At 39.1% G+C, this 17,267-nt stretch overlaps 1 protein-coding gene across 1 annotated transcript in view; it reads right to left on the bottom strand.

The window, feature by feature from the left end:
• The window catches only part of LOC119798830 (ankyrin repeat domain-containing protein 50-like), a 46,439-nt gene extending 29,773 nt beyond the window's left edge, over window positions 1–16,666 (bottom strand). The window contains exons 1-2 of the mRNA XM_038308464.1: window positions 16,425–16,666; window positions 12,781–13,832 (exon numbers count right to left, since the gene is read on the bottom strand). Of these exons, the coding sequence (XP_038164392.1) occupies window positions 12,781–13,286 (506 nt within the window). The 5' untranslated portion in view covers window positions 13,287–13,832; window positions 16,425–16,666. The remainder of the gene's footprint in view (window positions 1–12,780; window positions 13,833–16,424) is intronic.
• Between the last annotated feature and the right edge of the window lie 601 nt (window positions 16,667–17,267).

The following is a 17,267-nucleotide window of genomic DNA, read 5'->3' as shown; positions in this document are numbered from 1 at the left end:
ATAAAGACAGCACATCTGCAAAATATGTTATTCTAAACAGGTCCAGCAGCATTCAATGTGTGACATAAAAGGTTTTTAACCAAGATGGAATCTCCACCAAATCTAGAAAAAGAATAACTTAAATTCCAAAAGATATTGAAATATGCAGCACATACCCTCGGTAAAGTACTTCTCATTTGTGGCTTTTTAAGATACCCCCCACATATCAGCTGTAAAAAAGTGAGATGCAATTATTAGTTTAAAGATTTAAATCTTAACATTCAAAATCTCTCAAAGCAGTTTTAACCATGGGCTGAAACAAAAAGCACTGTTAATGCCTTTTAATGGTCTTGTTGCACCTCAGTGCTGCTCAGCCTTTTTAGCAGTGCAGTCAATCATTCAGTCTTATTGTCGCAGCCCACACAGAACCTCCACCGCCATCTGTGAATCCTGCCAAAGGGAATGTCCATCCGCAGGCTTGACTTGTGCGTCAGTATGTGAATGGTTGTGTATGAGGCCACGTTGCCTGCCGAGAATCAAATCCAGTGACAGCAAGTGGGTAAAACAAAGAGGCATTCTTCTCTCACAATCCAGTTACTCTTAGGCTGTCAAGGGTCAAAAGAGAGCGACCGAAGACAAAGGAAAACTCAGCAGGATGCGGAGAAGAGTAAGCCCAGGAAAGCCGATTTCATTTGTAAGAGGAACATGCTGAATACCTGAAAAACTAAAAGCCATTCAGCCACAGATGCATGCTATGGTCAGGGACCCAACACAACTATTCTGGTTCTACACTAAAACCTGAATCAATTCCTAATGCAATTCAAAGTAAAGAAAATGGGGGGAAGGGGCATCCTAAATGCATCAAATGCACTCCATCTGTCATGATGAGGACTGCAGCCTCCATCACTGCAATAATAATGTGCAAAGTGAAGCTTTCAGTATGAGGTTTGTAGAAGACGTCTGGGCTGAAAGAGTTGCATTAGGAAGCATTGAGAACTGTGCACATTAGAAATACTTATCTTTATGAAACTGAATATCAACATGCTCATAGGAAAAACAGCAAGAGTGTCTAAATAAGTTCTTCAACTTTAAGCATGTTAAATTGTTCTAAATAAGCAACAAAGTGAAAGTGACAAAGCTTTGCTCTCCATTCATTAAAATAACCACTTTTTTTTGGGCCACTAACTTCTGCTGAGAGTCTTTGCCCAGTCAGGGAGAGCTCAGCGCCACACAGCTGAACCACAGCTGAGTCATGCCCTGACTCACCCAAATCCAAACAAACTACAATCAGACTGGTCCTTTCTTCATGCCTGTGTCTTACATGATGCATAACAGCCCTGCTATGTTCCCTTAAAGTAATCACAGGGATGAGAGCAGTAGGGCAGACTCTTTCTGAGTCTACAGTTGTTGACTCTTAAGCCCATTTTAACAGGTCTGACCATATTCTGTAATTGATCATTTAATGCAGGTTACTGCACAATGTGATGAAACCAACAGAAGCTAAAATTCAGTTCAAGACAGCAGTCCATGCTTTTGAGGCCCAGAATAGTCCTCTACCGTACTTTAGGGCTATGTATCCCCCATCTTTTTGTTTCTCATTCACAGAAACACTGTCACTATTTCTTCCACCTTAGCTATATTTGATGTTGTCTAAAATGTACCTTTCTGATGCTGACACAGTTCAGACCTCTGGTTGTAAATGTGTCTAACCACCATACTGACTAAATAAAAACTGAAGCGTGAAGGCAGCAATGTTTCAATCTGCATTCATATTTATGTACATGGGGGGGGGTGAGACCCTTAATGGTTGAGCAATGGAAGTTAAGTGGAGATGAAGACCTTTTAGGTTCAATCAGTAACTAAAGTTGCTCTTCTTAGACCAAGTGGAGCCATTACTACAGAGTTTCATCACCACAATAGAGAAATGTAGATCCACCAGATTCCAGAACAGTTTCTTTTCCACTGCCATTAGACTGCTGAATGTTGTATAAGATGGGGTTAATAAAAAAAACCCTAAATGTTAAAAACTGTAAATCATATACAGTCGTATGTTTACATTCATCACTGCTGCTTACCTTTTTTATCAATGCTGCACTTAAAAAAAATGAAAATGTCTTGAGAGCAGTACTGAACGAAATTTCTTTTTGTATACACTCTGTGTACAAACTGACAAAGTCTGTCTAAGTGTAGGACTAAAGGCCAATTCATGCTTCTGACACATAGACTCTGCAACCATCAAATCTGTCTCTGTGCGTGACCACGCTGCCCATCAAGAGGCTCTGCAACCATCATCGGGCACCTTTAAAAAAAAACCCTGACTACACATCGAATGGTCGCAAACCCGCGCAGACCTCAAGCGGAAGTACGCAGACAAAAAGCAGCGCTTTGGTCATTGGTATGCCTTTCCGACTGTCTGTGTGGTTGTCCTTCTCGATTTGGTGCCAGGGCAAGTCGTTTTTAAAAACCGAGGAACAATGGACAACTACAACGAAAGGTTAATCGAGGAGGTTCGGAAGTACAACCACTTTTACGATGCCTTAGACGAGCTTTACAAATAAATATATCGTCTTCGATGTCTGGCAACTCTAGCTCCATCTCCGTGACCGTAATATCTTGCACATATGCCATTGTTGTTTCATCATTTACCCAAATATGTATTTAAAGGCTTTAGTTATCAGTCACTTTGCTGATGGTACATCTGAATTAACAACTGAATATGAAATAAAAGGATATTTAAATTTCATTCCTTTTTCCTTTAACAAGACTATTATCATGCAATTATTAGTTAGAGTTTTGAAAAATAAAGACTATTGAGATATTTATTTATGCTTTCTATTTTGGGTTCATCCCAGTCAAATTATGTCCTTTTAACCCCATAAAACCAGCAGCTAGTTATTCAAGTAGTCTTGCAGCTAAAGCTGTGAAAATGTAATCTCCTTGAAAAAGATTAAAGTCTAGGTTTTCATAACCTCCAAACCCTAAGCTTTTAAACCCCAATTGAGAAAATCCCAAGTATAATGACAGATTCCTAGACCTGGATTAAACCTACAAGTCCAAGAAAATAATTTTTTTTCTAATTTGGACAGGCTGTATTGACTCATCAATGTAATCCATCTATGCTGACTCAGAAGTTGGTGGAGGTGTCTTAGCATGCAGGAAGCCCAACCCTGACCTCTGCCTTATGTTCCTTCTTATGAATTTTAACGGCATTTATGATTTTTGCAAACCTTTAAAGCATCTCCAGATTTGGAGTTCACATTAGTTACATAATTGAATTCCTTCATTATAGATAATGTGGCACAGATGCCCCAACTTCTTAAAAATGAGGATAAAACATATGCCTCTAATCCCAGTTTCCCAAGGATTTTTACTCCCTGCAGTCACATATAAATAAAAATGGTAAAGTCTCATATTATTCTTAATTAGAAGCCTTAAGTGCAATATTTGAGACATATAGGTAGATTTTGATGCTGATCTCCTTTACCTCAGATCTAACCAATCTTGGAAAAGGCACCTCATCTAAACAAAAACGTTTGCTGCTTCTACAAAAAAGCATTTGTGATACCATTTCTAAACTGGCCTTAATAGTTTATAACAGATGGAGAAAGAAAAAAAAAACCAAAGTCTTAGAACATTGGGATGCAGAAATAACCACTACGCAATCAGGGGGTATTTTGAAAGAGCTCTGAATGCAGTCTGCCTCCAACTCTTCAAAGAGGCAAGTAGATGCATTTCCATTCATGTTTTTAAGCACATTTTGAAGTACTGCATTAGAAAAGCTTTATTGAGACAGAAGAATTTAATCAACTGATTAAAGTTAGCAAAAAACTTGAGGTAGTTTTAGACTTTTCCAAAAAAGCACACCTTCATTAGAGAAGAGATCGAAACAATTTTGCCAAAAATGAAAATTGCTTTAATTTTCAACCAATATGGGATTTTATTTGATTTTCTCTTGCACCAACCACAGTCAGGTAAATGTTTTACTAAAGAGTTTAGGAGTTTCCCATACCTTAGAAGCTTGCTTGTTCAAACTCAATTGTTGCAGGACTTTACTGTAACCTTTGTGTAAAAAAGGGCTAAGTTCTACTTACAAGCATGAATCTGCAAGCTAGCTGCATCTTTCTCTTCTGGATGTTTGCAAACCTACCTTAAAAGTATTACTGCCTCCTAAAGGGCTGGAATAAGAAATGTAGGTACTTAATTGAGTTTAGGTAAATGCAATATGACGTAGCAAACATTTGCTTCACACGACTGATCAGCCGTTTCAGGACGGCTTCCAGAATGAAAGCAGTGGAATTGTACCTTTCTTTTGATGTCTTTCAACACTATGCACTATTAATAATACTTTACAAAATGTTCGAATAAATACAACCTGCAGGATTGTAACACATCCATTACCATTGTTCTCCATTACTGTGGTCAATGCTAGCTTGCTACCTCTACTTTGTTCAGTGTCCGAATGTCTAGTGGATGAAAAAGTAGTGGACTCGAAATTTCCCAAAGCACCTTGAAAAGTAGTGATCATCTATGATCAAGCAGATATATCCCGGAATGCTTTGTGTGGAGAGCTCTCTTCGCAAAGCATCATGGGATTTTTGTATCATGTGGCCCACTGTCACCATAGGCTATTGCTACCTGACAGTGGGAACTGACAAAGATTGCGGTGGAGACAGAGTTAAGTGACCAATGGGGAGCCAAAAGTAGTGATCATCTGTCTGAACAGTCGGTGAACTTAGTTCACTATAAAGTCCACTATATAGTCCGTGCTCTAATGTAAACAGTGGTTGAGGGATCTACAGGTTAGGGCGGATGTTTGGACACAAAAGGCCTGCATCGCCTGGTTAATTTGAGTCAATGGATTGAAACCCTTCAAATCTTCTATTTTCAGGTTTGCTTAAAATGGGCCAGACATTTGAATAGAAACAATGCTGCTGGCAGCTAAAGACAAAGACTCTTAACGGACAAAAAGTCTGGTAGCACTCTGACAATTTCTCAACAGCTGTTTCTATGATGTCCCTGGCACGTATAAACATGTTAGCAAAGTGAAGCATTTTATTCTGGTCACCTTTTAGCAGTAGCTGTGGTAACAAGCCATCAAGAAGCACTCAGGAATTGAAGGTGATAAAACTCACAAGCATTCATCTGATTCAGGTGGACAAAGGCAATTCACACAAAATATAGACTAACATTTTCTATGAATAGAAGTTGAAATTTGAATAGCGCACAAGTTTGTATGATTTAAACCGGTCTATGTTGCTGTGGACCACTGTATTTTCTATAATGTTTTCTATTACATTGCAAGTAAATTAACAGAGGAGCTGTTGGGTGAAATAATTCTTGACTTATTTGAAACACAAAGGCTCCTTGAATGAAAAGCACAGACAATATTGTTTTTCAAACTATCCAAGAGAGGATTAATGCGCTCTAGCAACACCAGCATTAAAAAGCTTAAAAGATTCAAAAATCAATCTATGAGCCGGAGGAATCAAGCAATACCCACAAATCACGTCTTACAGCAAAATAAAACATCAGCAAAGACCCCTCATTACACTCACAAATGGTTCAAAAAGCAATATGTTGTTTTTAAATTGCTTGTTTCTGCTCTTCTTTAAAAGGCAGACAATGCAACAAATTGATTGGCCCTAATCAATCTGCAAAGTCAATTCTAAGCTACATACCTAAGCAAACCAAAGCCTCTAGTCTCCTGGAAATAATTTATGTCTAGCAGATGACTTTGCACAAGTAATAAAAAAACAGTTGAAAGCCCCCCCGCCAATGCAAACAAATGCTAGTAGAAATCTTATGGTTAGCATCAGATCAGTTTTGAATCATGCAAGGTTATAAAGACTGTATTGGGATGAGTCATGTTGAAATTTCCATGTTAAAGTCCTTTCAGTGTGGTCTTCTGCTAAATATCATACGTGCTTTTCTTTATAATATTTCCCATTAATGATTTACCAAGCTATAAACACTTTGAAACCAACACACATACCTCTCATAACTAAATAATTCCACATCAACCCCCCGTAAGCTTTTCCAAACCCAGACGAGGTGTGCATTCTTTTCCGGCTATCCAATACTGTGAAAGGAATCTGAAATTTCATCCTTCAAGTCCTTTTCATTCCAGCACTCTGCTCCTGTTCTGCTCAAACATAAGAGTGCATTAGTCTGAACACAAGTGGAGCGTTTGGAGAGGAATTCAACTCTCAACAACCTCCCAGGACTGAGACAGACTAGCTTCTTTAAGAAACTAGTTTTGTTTGTTTTTGTATTCTGGGCAGCGAATTAAATTCTCTGGCACATAATACAGTGATATAAAAAACTTTGGGCAGCCCTATTAATCTTAATTATTTTTATTTCTTAATATTTGGTTGTTTGCAAAGGAGTGAGTAACTCTGATTTAATGCTTTTTAACGCTCTTAGAAATACTTTTAATGACATCAACAAGTACCCATGACGAAGGATTTATAGGAAGGAGCCAGTTAAATCTGATGAAATTGTTTTTATAAACATCTTTTTTAAATAAAGATTTTAAATGCCAAGATGCTAATTAAGGCCTTCATTTAAAAAAAATTATAATTTAATGACTCGCAGAAACCCTGCTGCAACCACTATTTCAATTTGATATATCCAATAACTGATTATAACAGTAATATTTCAGTATTGAATTAAGGTTTATTGGACTAACAGATAATGTGGATATCCATATTATGGTTCCTTGATACTGCATACTATGTGATAGTCCATCAGAAAATACAAGATTTTATTTTTTTTGAAGTTGTGGTATTCAAAACCAATGAGACTCACAGACTGACTTAAAAAAAACACTGTAGGTTTGGTCCTACGGTGTGTGGGTAGGCGTACAGCCACACGGAAGGCACGCCACACCAACAGATCAGGCGGGAAGGTTCACAAAACCTCTGGAGATCAAAAGTTCAAGGAGCCATGGTGATACTTTGTTTTAAGAATTTCATTAAGTACAGAAAAGTGAAGGCAGCATTAACAGGGGCTCTAGTTGTGTTGAAATGCTTCTGGGATTGCAACACGCAAGGATATCAGAGGTCCTAAAACTTCATGATAATCAAGGCATCATAGAAAGGGAAGAACTGGGAGAAAATTTGGTACCAGTATCTTCCAAACCAGGCAGTAGCATCTAAAATTGTTTTATGAGAAACTGTATTTGAATCTAGACTAGACTATTGTGGGAGGTGATTTGCTTATGCTGTCAATCCTGTCGATCATGCAGGACAAAAAAGAAAAAACACCCACCTTACCCTGAGGAGCCAGGAAGCTCAGATTTAGATTGTTAAGCTCCCACGATAACAAATCTCAGAATAAACAACAATTCTTCATAAAGTCTGTCTTTTGTTGAGTTTCAAAGTAAACTGAGAAGTTTGAGGTTTCATACTGTTGGAGTAATCCAAACGGTGGCCATTGGTCTTACACACGATGGTCGGTTTTTACAATTTCCTATAACCGCAGACATTCCTTGATTTCATGAGCAAATTCTCAGCTTCCCTTGCTGTGGTCTTATGCGTTTAAAAGTTGGACAGCAATTACATGAATGACTTATGAATGCCCACCCGGACACGTAGGCAGAAATGCTCCACACGCGGTGCTTGTGGTGTGGAGAGACGCTGACATCTGATTGCCGAGTCATCACTGCAGCTGCACCAGTGCTGCCGTTTCTCCTCATCTGCTCTAACAGAGTTGATGCTTCGCACTGGGAGGTTTTTTCCCTTTTGTTTCTGAAAAGCAGCCCTAATCTCCAGCACATTTTCCACAGCAGCGGACCGCATGAAAGCAGAGAGGCCGCATTCATTTTACGTCTTTCAGTCCCGACTAGATGGGCCAGCCTGACAGGAATCAGCAAGAAAGTCACAAATGGGAACAACTTAAAAACGCTGCATACTGTTTACTAGAGGCACGAATTCTGAGAGAAATGTTTATATTTCAGATAAGAAAATCCAAATTAGGCAACTTTCCATCCATTGGAGCAAATTAACCAGGCGACACAAACCATAGTGGCATCATACATTTAGGTTATACTTGGCCAAACGGTGAGAAATTAAGTCAGTTAATTTTAAGTTTTCAGTTCTCTTAATACATTATATTTTGCATTAAATAAAAACATTGATGGAAAAACATCTATTAACATGTATCCCCATCTGAGCACAAATCTGTTCAACTTATCAAGCTTCTTGGAATAAACAGACTTAGAAAAAAAAAAAAAAAAAAAGAGAACATTTTTATTCTAACAAGTGGAAAGCCAGTTACTTCCATACACTGAAAAAAAAATTTAATCTCACTTAGTTTTTTCTTAAAATAAGTGCATCTTTTTATATTTAGGAGGTAAGTGAGACAGTTTGACAATGGAATAAGACAATTTACATTTGAAATAAGAAAAAAGTAACTGCATTGTCTTATTTCAAATGAACATTATCTAATTTTCTTATTTGAAGAATAAAAATACTCATTCCATTGGCAAACTATCTCATTTACATACTCAAATTAAAGCTAAATACACTTAATTTAAGATTTTTTTTACTTCTTTCTAGATCGTTTTTGCAGTGCATCAGTCTTGAGATACTACATCAGCCAGGGACTCTTTTTTTTTTCTCTAGTAAAGATGCTTGTCTCACAGGCCTGTGTCCTCAAGGACATCAAAATCAAGTTACTTTATCTTTGAAAAAACGCAGCCTGAAAACAGACCTAGAAACTGTAGTAAAACAGTTGCTCCATGGTAACTTGCATTGGTTAAATCCATCTATTCTTTTGTCTGCTCTGGCCTAAAATTGAAAGCAAAAAAAAAAAATTGCTAGCTGTGTGATTGAGTTTCAAACCAGTGATATGAAAGTTAAGAGTCAAATGCTGATGTGAATGAGATTCTAAGTGACTGATCTAAGTGTTAAACTCTTGATGTAAGGTATCACTGATGACAATGATGTCGATCAATAAGAAGTGGAATAAAAATATAGTTTACTGTCTGAACAAGACAGCCAGCGCTGGCTTATTTGGATCAGAAGAAAGACACGCTGAAAGGTGAAACTGCCTTTTATCCTGAGATCTGTGGCAGCTGCTGGCAGGCATTTGACCTGCTAATGCATCACATTACTTTCAGGACGTGTGAATTCAAAGAGATCTTAAAAAAAAAAAAAAGCCAGCTGGTGGTAGTATTTCAAGGCTACAAAGGATATTTTGTTTCCCAGCTATTAATTATTATTTCCTCAGAAAGACCTCTTTTTTCCCTTGGAAATTTTATTTCGGCTTTAAATTGTAATAAAAAAATAAATAAAAAATGAGTTCTTGAGAACATACGATGCGACAAAAGGCGAAATGTGTAAATATTTCTAAGCTCTTCACCACACTTGAACATTTGCGATACAAAAAGCTTTTTCTTTAACCTTTTAAAGCCAAGTGTATCATATTTGTTACATGAGTTTTTGAGAGTTCTGCATCATCAGTGGGATGTTTTTGTTCTTGAAACACTCACTTAAATACTCACACATGTAGTAAATAGAAAATGTATAAAAGATTATACAGAATTGCCTAATGTATCAAATTTGACACAAATAAATGATGTAATGTAAAAGCTAAATTCCAGCCATTAAGCTAAATTCCAGCCATTTTCATCTCCGTTCCACCAGGTGGCGCTCTTACCAGGTTCCAATGGTTTTTACTGAGCTGGGGAAGAAATCCTTCTCTTACTTTGCTCCATGGTCCTGGAATAATTTGCAAAACTTGCTCCATTTAAATGATCTAGTCCCAATGAATGAATTTAAGGCCATGTTAAAATGTCATGTCATTCAAAAATGTAACTGCCCTATGTGACCTGTCTTTTCCTCTATGTGAGTTTTTGTCTATGTTGTATTTCTGTTTGTATTTTAACTGGTGTGCCGTCTTGGCCAGGTCTCCCTCGAAAAAGAGATTTCAATCTCAAGGGACTTCCTGGTTAAATAAAAAAATGTAACTCATACAATATTTTTCAGAAAGTTTTTCAAAAAATGTGAATGTTCTTTTGATTATTTCATGGTTCTGGCTTTAAAGGGTTAAGCAATAAAAATAAAACATCCAGGCCTGCTTGATAGCTTGACCATTAAAATCTTTTCAAGCACATTTGAAGAAAAAAAAAATTACAACAAATAGGAATGTTAGCCCCTAAAAAAAGCAACAGTCAAGTGTTTAAATGTCAAAAGCTAAAAAGATTTGGCTTCTAAACTAATAAAGGCCAGAATCAGATTGCGCAGGTGGACATCAACTCATGTCAAAGCCGTTTTATTGTATTAACACAAGAGTGCAGATTACTACCAACAATGTGGCTTGTTTGTCTTTGACTAGGCTAAAGAATTTGGCAGGGCCCCTTGCGCTCACTCACTTGCAATGTTTAAAAATCACAGCTGGAAAAGGGGTTGGAGAGGGCGGGTCATAAGCTCACACTGCAAAAAAAAAAAAACTGCAAAAAAAACAATAGTGCATTGAGGCATTTCATAAATAAAACCTCTATTTACTGAGAAATGTGCAAACTTCAATGGATTCAACTGAAAAAAAAAAAAAAAAAAAAAAAAAAAAAAAAAAAAAAGAGTAGACAGCTCTCAGTGAATTTTCCTCCCTGGGGAAAACTGAACAGTCATAACGCTGCACTGACAGTAAAGTTTTATGCTTATCCGTGTCGTGCGCTGCTTTTATTTCTTTATGCTTCTCTGCCAGACATCATTCCTGGCTTCTTGAAAGCAGATAGCATCTGGAGCAGAAAGCCAGAACAGAGGCCATTCAAAATAGTGGGGAATCTTTTACACTAGAAATGAAGATAAGGTGCTCAAAACGTATTCCTCTTGTCGCCAGACATAAGAAGAGATAATAAGGTTGGGAATGAAGACTGTTGGGTTAATAATGGTTTCATGAGGAAAGGGGGCTGGCCGAGAATGGCTGTTTTGACATCCAGCATGATAGAGAGCGGATCCAAAGCAAGGCGTCTGTCCTTGCAGAGTTCATTCCCTTTTTATTTCCCAACAATAACCTGCATTTTATTTAAGCGGAGGTCAAACTAGAGTCGGAGCCATCAGAACGGGCCGCATGATTACGAGCAGATGACAAGAGGAGTGCAGGCTTTCTCAGGAAAGGCTGTGTTTACATGAAAGGTGGCTACGGTTGTAGAGCATAAAAATGGTTTACCTTACCCCCACCCCCACGCTTTATGTGTGATGTTGAGACGGTGCGGTAAGCGTCACCAGATGGCCACAAAAGCACGTGTGTATGTGTGCGTTCTGTGAACCAATGCAGCCTGTGTCACATAGACAGCCCGACCTATGCTGTGCAGACAACTCATCCAAGTCCACCGCATACACTCACTCTCACATGCAGCTCCTCTTAAAGCCTCTGCTTGCAATAACAGTCCATCTCGATCTTTTACGTGCCTAGGCAGGGTGCTGCAAGCCTACAAAACCTACTGTACTTTGGTTTAACAATTGCACTTCATCCTTTTACCGCTCAGTCTTCAGGTTTGTGAATTAGTCACAGTTTAAAGCTCTTTTCTCTGTAGTGTCTGCTACATAAAAATGTCTGACCTGTCTTGAATCAGAGAAATGAGTGGGGACAGACCCACCCAGCTTGCTACATGGAGGGGGGAGACCAACAAAACCATGACAGCAAATATGAGGGGGGAGATGAGGCGGGGCTTAGCAATAAAAAAAAGAGGGGTAGGCAGATAGGAAGAGGGGAAACTGCTAAATAAGGATTTTACATTTCAAGAAAACCTAAAACTTTACTTTAAGTGTAAAAATGCATGTTGGGAAAATTGTGTTTGGTTTATTGTGATAGAAATTAAAGTAAATATTCTGTGATTCTTTAGTGCTGCTTTTAAACAAATTATTCTGTTACTTTTCTGTGTTGATTCATTCAAATATCAATATTTAAAATTATAACGAAGGGTATATAATCCTCAGTTTAGAAATTGATTATGTAAACATAAAAAGCCTGACATGATTGAAAGTCGTTGGGACAAGTCCCGAGTGGTGCCCGACTTTACAGGTTCGCAAGCAGGTTTGGTTGTAGATGGTTTCTCGGAAGCATCTTCCTAACCAGTTAGCAACTTAGTGCTAGCAGGTTCCCAATGGGAAATTCCATTGGGACCAAGTAGCACTAAATTGGTGACTTAGTAACGACACTGTCAAGGAACGCTATGGACAGAGGAAACATGCAAGAGGAGGAGAGTTTTTTGTCAGAGGTCGTGGATGAGTCTCCATCATACATTTTTTATTTAGAGGAGGAAAGCGGGTTGAAGTTGTTGTGGAAGAGGACGCCAGGGCGGCAGAAGCTTGGTTTGGTGTAGAAGGCTTCCAGCCGTACATGTTTGAGCACTTGCCTCGCAACAATGCCAGTTCTGTTAGCTCTACGCCTGCTGAAGACACAGACGCCCATCCCTGTTAACACTGGGACGGAACTCAATAGTCAAGTAAATGATTCTTATTTATTTCAACCATTGCGTATATTAGCTGCAACATATGAATAAGGTTGCTATGACCCAAACAATTTGACAGATGACCGTTGATATATGATTGGCCGAATTTAGGTGTACAAGCCGACATATAACTAACTGGGCTCCATAAAATAACGAAAAAAACCCCCACAGATTTTAAGACAGGATTTTTTTTTTTTTTTTATAGAAATTTTCTACATTTTGGAACAATATTGTCTGAAAAAGAATACATGAATATACACGTTTAAGCCAGAATGATTTGACATTTAAATACGACTTACCTACAACTTTCAATATAAAACAGTGAAGGATGTTGATGTTCTTACTTTTTGAAAGCTTCTGAAGGGTTCCTTTCACACTCCCCTGGCTGCAGAGCACTCTGAACAGACGGGTCGTGGACCTTTTCCTCAAATCCCGGCAGCAGCCCACCTCTGCATATCTGCGCCACCAGACCTCGGATGAATCCGCCGACACACAACGTGTCCGAGTCGTCCGCCCGGCAGAAATGGAAGGCCAGGCTGTGCTTGTGCAGGCTGCGGTGGGTTCCCTGGACAGACGTGGGCCACAGCAGCTCCGTGCACAGGGCCGTCTTCCCACTCCCAGGTCCTCCCACTAGTAGCACACCCCAGGAGCTACCGGACTTTGAAGATCCAGTCGTGATCCCACCAGGGAGGGGTACACCCCCACTGGGCACAGGTAGGGGCTGTTTACTGGGAGTGCTGCTCACCCCACTGAGGTTGTTGGTTTTCTCCTGGAGGCAATGCTGGATCTTGTGGAAGACCCATTCTCGGCAGTAAAAGCGCTTCCCCTGCAGCAAGCTGGTCTGAGCCATTTTGAAGTAATGCTGCTGTTCCACCTCTTCCTCCTGAGCATAGGGGTCCTTTTATTTTTCCCCATGCATTTTGAATTTCAACAGAAGCCAAAAATGTGAAAATCCATTTTCTAAGCAGCAAACTTTGTCCCCTGAAATCTTACCGTCACTTGATTTGAAGCTGAACACAGCAAACAAGCCTTCCTTTGAACGGCTGGAATATGTTAAGAGATGATCTAGATTGAAATAAAAAGAAAACACTCAAACTGTAGATTTTCCACCAACTTTTTCCACAGCTTCCCTACTGGTTGAACTGAGCGCTTCTTGTTATTGTCCATATGTTGTCTTAGCATGACGCTGGGCTGGGAAGGGCAGGGCACCCGGCTCTTGAGAGGCAAACCAAAGCCAGCACCACCCGAAATGATTAGCCATGGGGGTTCCTGATATATTTCCACTGATGCATTTCAGATGCTGTGGACCAAAAGCACGTTTCCATTACATTAACATGGATGAGGCTGCCAGTGCAAAGTCACTCTCTGCAATAACAGTCTGAATCCATCTCCTTTCCTGGAAAAAAGGAGAGAGAGTATGCAGATTAAAGCCAAAATCCAGTTCCACTGTGATCAAAATCCACAAGTAAGCACAGGCTGGTCACAGCTGTACATCCATACCAAAGCTTTTTACACTCACAAGTCCCCCCCCCCCCCCCCCCCCCCTATTAAGTATATTATAACAAAATGGTGGATGGCTACAACTAACCACTAATTTACTGATCGATGAATCTGCAGATTCTTTTTCTATTATTCCATTAATATTCTGATGGAAAAAGGTTCCTTAAAGACTAGAATATTTTACACAGAATTTAAACCAAGTGAAGCTAAAACTGTTCCCTTACGACTTCTGGATGGGGCACATCAATGGGATAAAAGAACAGATTTCCTCTTGAAGACAAAATGTTTACATATGTTTTAGGGCTGTAACTAATTATTTTGCAAATCGATAAATCTGTTGATTATTTTTTGGATTAATTGATTAATAATCGGATAGCCAAAGGTTCCTTAAAAATGTTTTCATGAATTTAAACCAGGTGAAACTAAAACTTTTACACTTGAGGGTTTCTGAATAGAGCATGTTGACAGGCAAAAACATTTTTTAAATGTTAAAGTATCTTTTTAAAATTTTGATACAATTACTGCTCTAAATGTGTTGTTCTGCATGTTTTACAGTCTCTATTCTCCAGTTAACGATTATTAGATTACTAAATTAGGTGATGATTATTTCAATAATCGATTAATCATGATTATTGCTATTAATTTTTTCAGCACCAATAAGTTTTACGATTTCGGTAGAGCAACTGCTTTGAGTGGGCTCCTCTTTCAGCTAAAGACATGTTTGAGAGTCTTTGTACTAAAGTTAACAATAACTAAATCAGTTGAAAATGATTTCAAGAATCGCTTAACCTAGCCTGATAAACCAGACTAAATGTGAGATTAAATGTGTAATTTAGTCTGGCCCCAGATGAATGAGACATCGGAAGTTTGTTGATGTGAACAACTGCTGTTTTTCAAACCATGTCTGTGCCTATTGGCCAACGCTCTGACCAATGAGCGCAACTGACTGTGACGTAGTAAGCATGACAGAAAGCTGGTGAGGGAGTGTAAACAAACAGCATGTTTGTAAAACGGCCAATACATCCTTCTTAACAATGAATGAGCGTAGAGCCTGTTCCTGCACACGTTTCAACGAAAACCCCAAGGCTAATCCTTCCAAAACTGATTCCAAAGCTGAGTCAAACGAGAACTCTTCATCATTTGTTGCCATATTCCTTGTACTTTCTCCAGCATCACGCAGCTTTGTCATCATGCCCTCAAAACCCCGCTCGCTTTGCATCCAGAAATTCAAAACACATCTCTGCGTTGTGATTGGCCCGCCAGTTCTAGGGCCTGGGACATTGATCGAGGCTAGACCACTCACAGGCAAAAATGATTTTGGCCACTGGCAGGTGGGGCTAGTTTATCAGGCTACGATTAACCATGATGAATACAATTAATTGCTTCAGCCCTAGAGTGGTGCACATCCTTCACCTGTTGCTGCACACTGCTAGTAAGATGGCTGAAAGCAGGCTTCTACACTTTTACCTGCCTTACCATAAAAACAAATGAATAAAGAAAAGAGCTAGTCAAAGATGCTGCCAATCAGTTCCATGCAGATTCTGCTAAAAACTAAAAACCATGTTTTTTAGGCTTGCGGCTGCAGCTGAAAGATCAACAATCTTACAACTATTGCTTTAAATGAGGCAGAACCAAACAGAACCTGCTAAACAGCCACTATTGAAGCAAAAACAATCCACGATTTAGTTAGAAACATACCACAACTCAAAACATGCACATGTTTTTAATAATATATAATAATATTATAATAATATATTACAAGTTTTTCAGTGCTTTCATCCCACATCTCTGCCTGCATGCCTGAACTGAAATTCTTGGCAGCTTTTTTTTGGGTCCAGTTTCTCCAGCCTATCCACTGATCCCCTCTTCCTTCCTATGTGGCTTTAAATCCCAAACAGTCCACATCCGTCCTAAACTGAGGGGAAAAGTCCCCATTTTCTCCCTCCCTGCACCTACAAGTGTGTGTGTGTGTGTGTGTGTGTGTGTGTGTGTGTGTGTGGCGCAGGGGAGGCACTCAGCACTAAAATGCATTTAAATGCACCCTAAAAAAGAATACATACAGTTAAAAAAAATAGAATGATTTTAAGCTAAAAACAAACATGCACACCTTATAGCCACTTTGTAAGGTTTCCAGACTGTCATAGCTTTGCACCTTTCTGTGAGGCGCTGAATGCATCCTACAAACAACAAAGGTTTCAATAAATGCTTAAAACGTGAGGGGCCAGCTACTTTAACAACAAAAAAACAATAATATCATTTATCTCAGCTAAGGGAGACAATACAAATCCCTCCCAACTGATAATGTTGAAAAAAGCCTGACAAACCTCATCCTAATAGGACTAATAACAACCAAAATAGCCGCACTAACTAAATGCCTCTGTAGGTTGAATGTAGCCTAGCTTGTCAGTGAACCAATTGTGGAGCGTTTGGCTGTTTTTCGGTTCAGTTTCTGCCGTCTGTAACAACCCACCAACGGGTTTCCTCTCACCTCTCTCGCAGTATTCTCTTTTTTCTTTAGGGGGGGTGTAGCTTCTTTCAGGCTCCCTTAATTCCGCATTCAAACCAAACCTTTTTATATACAACCCTCCTGTTTTCGTCGCTGTTTAAATCCTAGTCTTGAGCATCAGGGTATCGTCCGGGTCTTTCTTTGATTCGGTCTTTCTTGCCGGCGGTCGGCTCCTCCTGCCGCCCGACACAGCTCCACAGCGAGCTGACTGATTCTCCGCCTCCGAGCGCCCTAAATAAATGCGCTGCGTGCACGTGCCAACTGTCGCCGCAAGGCTCCATGGGAAATGTAGTCTTAAAGTCCAGATGTCTTTGTTTAGGTTCAAACAGGGTTAGAAATTGCTAAAATAACCTGAAAAGTGCTTGCTTGCTTTCTTTCTTTCTTTCTTTCTTTCTTTCTTTCTTTCTTTCTTTCTTTCTTTCTTTCTTTCTTTCTTTCTTTCTTTCTTTCTTTCTTTCTTTCTTTCTTTCTTTCTTTCTTTCTTTCTTTCTTCCTTTCTTTCTTTCTTTCTTTCTTTCTTTCTTTGATATGTGCTCTGGATCAGAGGCAGAATAGTTTGCAAATTCAACTTGGACACACTGTAGTTATAAGGACCGTCATAATATTCAACCCTACAGTCCTTGGATTAAATGCATTAATTAATGCATAAGTACTACATGGCTGCAACAAACTAAAGTTACATCCCCTCTTTGAATATCTCATGTTAATGTTTGGATTCACTCATGTCTTGGGCTTTTAGTTGTGAAATCTTTGTAAACTGACTAAGCATTAAATAAAATGATTGGTCCCATAAACTTGAAAACATCATAGGAGCAATTTCCAGAG

Source organism: Cyprinodon tularosa, unplaced genomic scaffold (assembly GCF_016077235.1).
Source record: "Cyprinodon tularosa strain WSP-4 unplaced genomic scaffold, ASM1607723v1 ctg117, whole genome shotgun sequence".
NCBI classification, from domain to species: Eukaryota; Metazoa; Chordata; class Actinopteri; order Cyprinodontiformes; family Cyprinodontidae; genus Cyprinodon; species Cyprinodon tularosa.
The sequence above is the reverse complement of the archived record's forward strand: the minus strand, read 5'-3'. Positions and strand labels throughout refer to the sequence as shown.